General features: G+C 58.9%; 1 protein-coding gene across 1 annotated transcript in view; it reads left to right on the top strand.

Moving 5' to 3' along the window:
* Positions 1-1,156: 1,156 nt before the first annotated feature.
* The window catches only part of PCYT2 (phosphate cytidylyltransferase 2, ethanolamine), a gene marked incomplete at its 5' end in the record, with an annotated part of 6,264 nt that continues 3,827 nt past the window's right edge, over positions 1,157-3,593 (top strand). The window contains 3 exons of the mRNA XM_010082353.1: positions 1,157-1,223; positions 1,640-1,724; positions 2,744-2,788. Coding sequence (XP_010080655.1) covers positions 1,157-1,223; positions 1,640-1,724; positions 2,744-2,788 — 197 coding nt within the window. The remainder of the gene's footprint in view (positions 1,224-1,639; positions 1,725-2,743; positions 2,789-3,593) is intronic.

Genomic DNA, 3,593 nt, shown 5'->3' with positions numbered 1-3,593 from the left:
CCCTCCTCCCTGCCCCTCGGAAGGGGTTTTGTTGGTTTCATCGGGAGCAGTCTCTGCACTCGTTTCATGTCCTTCTTCATCCCAGCCACCTGCTCTCGCTCAGACAAGTGTTTCACTAAACGGAAATAAATCATTAGTCTTCTGTGAGGTAGGTAGGTGATGCTTTTTCACGTGGGCAGGGTGATTATCAAGTTCCTTGTTCACTTAATTGCCTCTCGGCCGTGTTTGGGGTGCGTCACCCCTTGCTGGACTCGGTGAGGGGTTACGGCAGCAGAGGAGCGCTTGTGGCCTCTGCTCCAGTGTCCCGGCGTCCGTCCCCTCTGCCCATCGTTCAGTGCTCCTACCTTAACGGTTTTGCTGGGCTGCGTTCACACGAGAGTTTTGAACTAGCTGAGCTTTTCTGGGAGGGTGACGGGCAGCAAACGCCGCCCCAGCCCCTGTCCTGGCACGCGGCGCCGTGCTCGCAGCCTGCTCCCCTCCCGTCCCCGCGCTGGGGTGAGGTCTGGGAACAGCTCGGCTTCCCCGCGCGTGCCCCCCGCCTGCACTGCAGACCAGCTGGTTTGCCACTGAAAGCCAGCTTGGGTGTTCCCTCGTGCAGGTTTTAAACTCTCCCTGAAAGCAGGTGAGAGGAGTTTTCGTAGAGGGAGTTAGGAACCGTGCCAGAGATTAACCTGGTGGCTTGGTGTCGGTGCAGAAGTGCCATCGCTGAGGGGCAGAGCTGCTGGAGGAATGTCTGATTGACAAAGCTGTAACATTAACCAACAGCTACGCCAGCCCCAGGGAGTTCAGGTACTTTTTGATACCAAGACTGGTGGTAGCAGTTTATTGTCGCTCAGACAATAACTCAGTCGTGCCCGCTGCTGGATTCACTGCGAGGGCAATGGCTCAGAGCTTCTGGGCTATCTGGAAAGCGGTGGGGCAGGCGGTTAATGGTGCTCAGCACCCAGGAATGGGCTCGTCGCCGTAGTCTGGGTGTTCTGGTAAACCCCTGGCGTTTCCCTGGGAGGTGGGATGTGTCCCACGTGCACACAGGGATGCGGATTGCAGGAGCTGTGGGCTGGCTCGTGCTGGACCCGCTCAGCTGCTGCCATCGTTCCGAAGCCACGTTTGTGCCGGAGAGCCGGGGCACGGTTCTGAGGCGCGTCTCTCTCTGCAGATGACATCACCTTGACGGCAGACGGCAAGGACACCTACCAGGAGGTGAAGACAGCGGGGCGATACAGGTAACCCGCCGCTCTTCTCACCCCGGTTTGGGCAGTTTCTGGGAGTTCGTGCCGTGAGGGGCAGCCGGACGAGTTGTCGCTGAAGAATGTCACAGACCAGCAGCTGACCGCAGGGGCTTCCTGCTCCTGGCAGACGATAATTGTGGTCTAGAAGCCGCACGGGGGTAGCTGGATAGCGCTGTCGGGGGGTCTGGTAGGTGGGCTCTCCTCATACGAGCAGTTGCTGAGATGTGAAGAAGATGCAGAGGCTCAGCGAGTGAACGCTGCATACTGAGAGCAGGCAGAAGGAAGCCTTCCTCAGGACGGCCCCTGGTCTGGGTTCGTGAGGGGTCGCAGGCATTCATGTGGTGGCAGTGGGAAGGGGAGGAGGCATGTGCTCCTGTGCTGCTGCTTTACCCTCTGCTTGTCTCCCGCAGGGAATGCAAACGCACCCAGGGCGTGTCCACGACCGACCTCGTTGGCCGCATGCTGCTTATGACCAAGGCTCACCACAGCACCATAGTGAGTCGGGGGGCTTTGGGGGGAGGTTGGAGCCCAGGGCACATGCCAGCTCTCTCCTGTGGCTGTCTCAAGTGGCGGTACAGCTCCTGGGCACACGGAGACCTGGCAAGCTGATTATGGGCAGTGGCAGCAAAGCAACCTGCTTATGTTTGCTTAAGCCTGCCGGAGATTGCAGCGTGATCTCGGCCCGTGCTGCTCTGCAAGGGTGTGGGGGGATAAAGGCTTCGATCCCTCGTGATGGGTGTGGGCTTCAGGAACGTCACAGGAACTCCAGGCCAGCCTATGGCTTCTCTGAGAGCGAAGCTGCGCGTTGCAGCCGCATCGATCCGTCAGCACAGTGCTGCCAGAACTGGAGCGTCCTTTTCCTTCCCACCGAGCTCCGTGCTTCTGCTTCCTGCTGTCTGCAGGCTTACCAGAGCTGTCCTGGGTCTCCTCAGCTCTCCCCCAGCAGATCGCTAACCTAAACAAAGGAAAACAAAGGAAGTCGTTTTCTGTTGGTTAATGAGTTGAATTGACTCAGTAAACGAGCGATCCACCACCTTGGTAACAGCGGGGACAAGACGAGGGTCCCCCAGGAGAGCTCGGGGCGGAGGGAGCTCTTTCAGCACTGAGCTGCTAGATTGGCTTCGCTGTAATCCGTCCGTTTGCACCGGGACCCGGCACAGTGCTGCTGGCCGTCTGCCCGAGAGCCGAGCCATGCCGGGTGGAGTGTCTGTGGAAGGAGGGACACTGTCCTGCCTGGGGCTCGCACAGCCTTGGGGGACGTAGGTGTTCGCCGCCGCCAGGTCTGCGGCTGGGACGAGAACCGCCACCTGGGATCAGATAAGGGCACGCTGCATCCGACTCATGCCGGGACACGACTCTGGTTTAGATATTAACTAGTTCGTCAGCGCCCAGTGCCAGGGATCGATGGTGCGCAGCCTGGGCTTGGGCTCCAGCACTGGTGCCACACACAAGCTGTTCTTGGTTGGATGAGCTCTGCGTGTGCTTAAACATGTTGACTCTTTATCTTCCTTCAGGATGAGGACCTAGACTATCGGAAGCACACTGACAACTTTGGGAAGGTAACGTGAGTTCTGGTCGTGGACGTCTGGTTGTTGTCCTGTCTGAGAAGGAGTCCAAGCGTGCTTTCTGGCCTGTGTTGCAGGCTTGTTTTTTCCCCGCCGTAGCTGCTGTAGTCGGTGAACGAGGCAGGTGTGGCTGCACCGGGCCAGCGAGCAAATGTCCTCCCGCAGCGCCGCAGAGCCACTGCACCCTCGAGCCTTTGCTGGTTTTCTGCCTTGCTTGTAAAGTCTTTATCGCCGCTTCCTTTGTGACCCAAGTGCCCACAGTTCCAGCCGAGGGCCAGCCTCTGTGGATGCTCCTTTTGGTGCTTGTGTTTCTAAAGGCATTGCATTAGGGCTGGGAAGCATTTACAGAGCAGGCACACCGCTCGTGTGCTGTGCTCAGGATTTGCCTGCCTCTAAAGAGCTGCCAGCCCCTTTTGGGTTTTTTCCTGGGTGTTGGATTGTCCCTAATGAATGAGCACCTGGACCTACAGCTTGAGTGAGTTTTTTACTCACAGGGGGCTTGCTGACCAGCTGAATCATCCTCTTGGTTCTCCACCACGTTGGGTTGTTGAGCCGGCGCTATGGGGCCGGTTGCTCCAGCACAGCTGTTTCCTGGTGCCTGGTTGGGAGGAGATCTGGGCACCGGGTCCCTGCATGGCCCCCGTCCGCCGCGCCCCGTCCCGCATGCTGCTGCTGTCACCGCTCGCCCCGCGCTCGCCGAGTTGTCTTTGTTGGTTGGTCTTGTCGAGCAGGTCGCTGCAGGGGAGCGAGGCAGGGCCGGAGTGGTCACTCGGTGGCTGTTTCCACAACTGCCACGTGG

The sequence above is a fragment of the Pterocles gutturalis genome, unplaced genomic scaffold, assembly GCF_000699245.1.
Source record: "Pterocles gutturalis isolate BGI_N339 unplaced genomic scaffold, ASM69924v1 scaffold23959, whole genome shotgun sequence".
NCBI classification, from domain to species: Eukaryota; Metazoa; Chordata; class Aves; order Pterocliformes; family Pteroclidae; genus Pterocles; species Pterocles gutturalis.
Note: the sequence above shows the minus strand (reverse complement) of the source record. Positions and strands in the feature narration are given on the sequence as shown.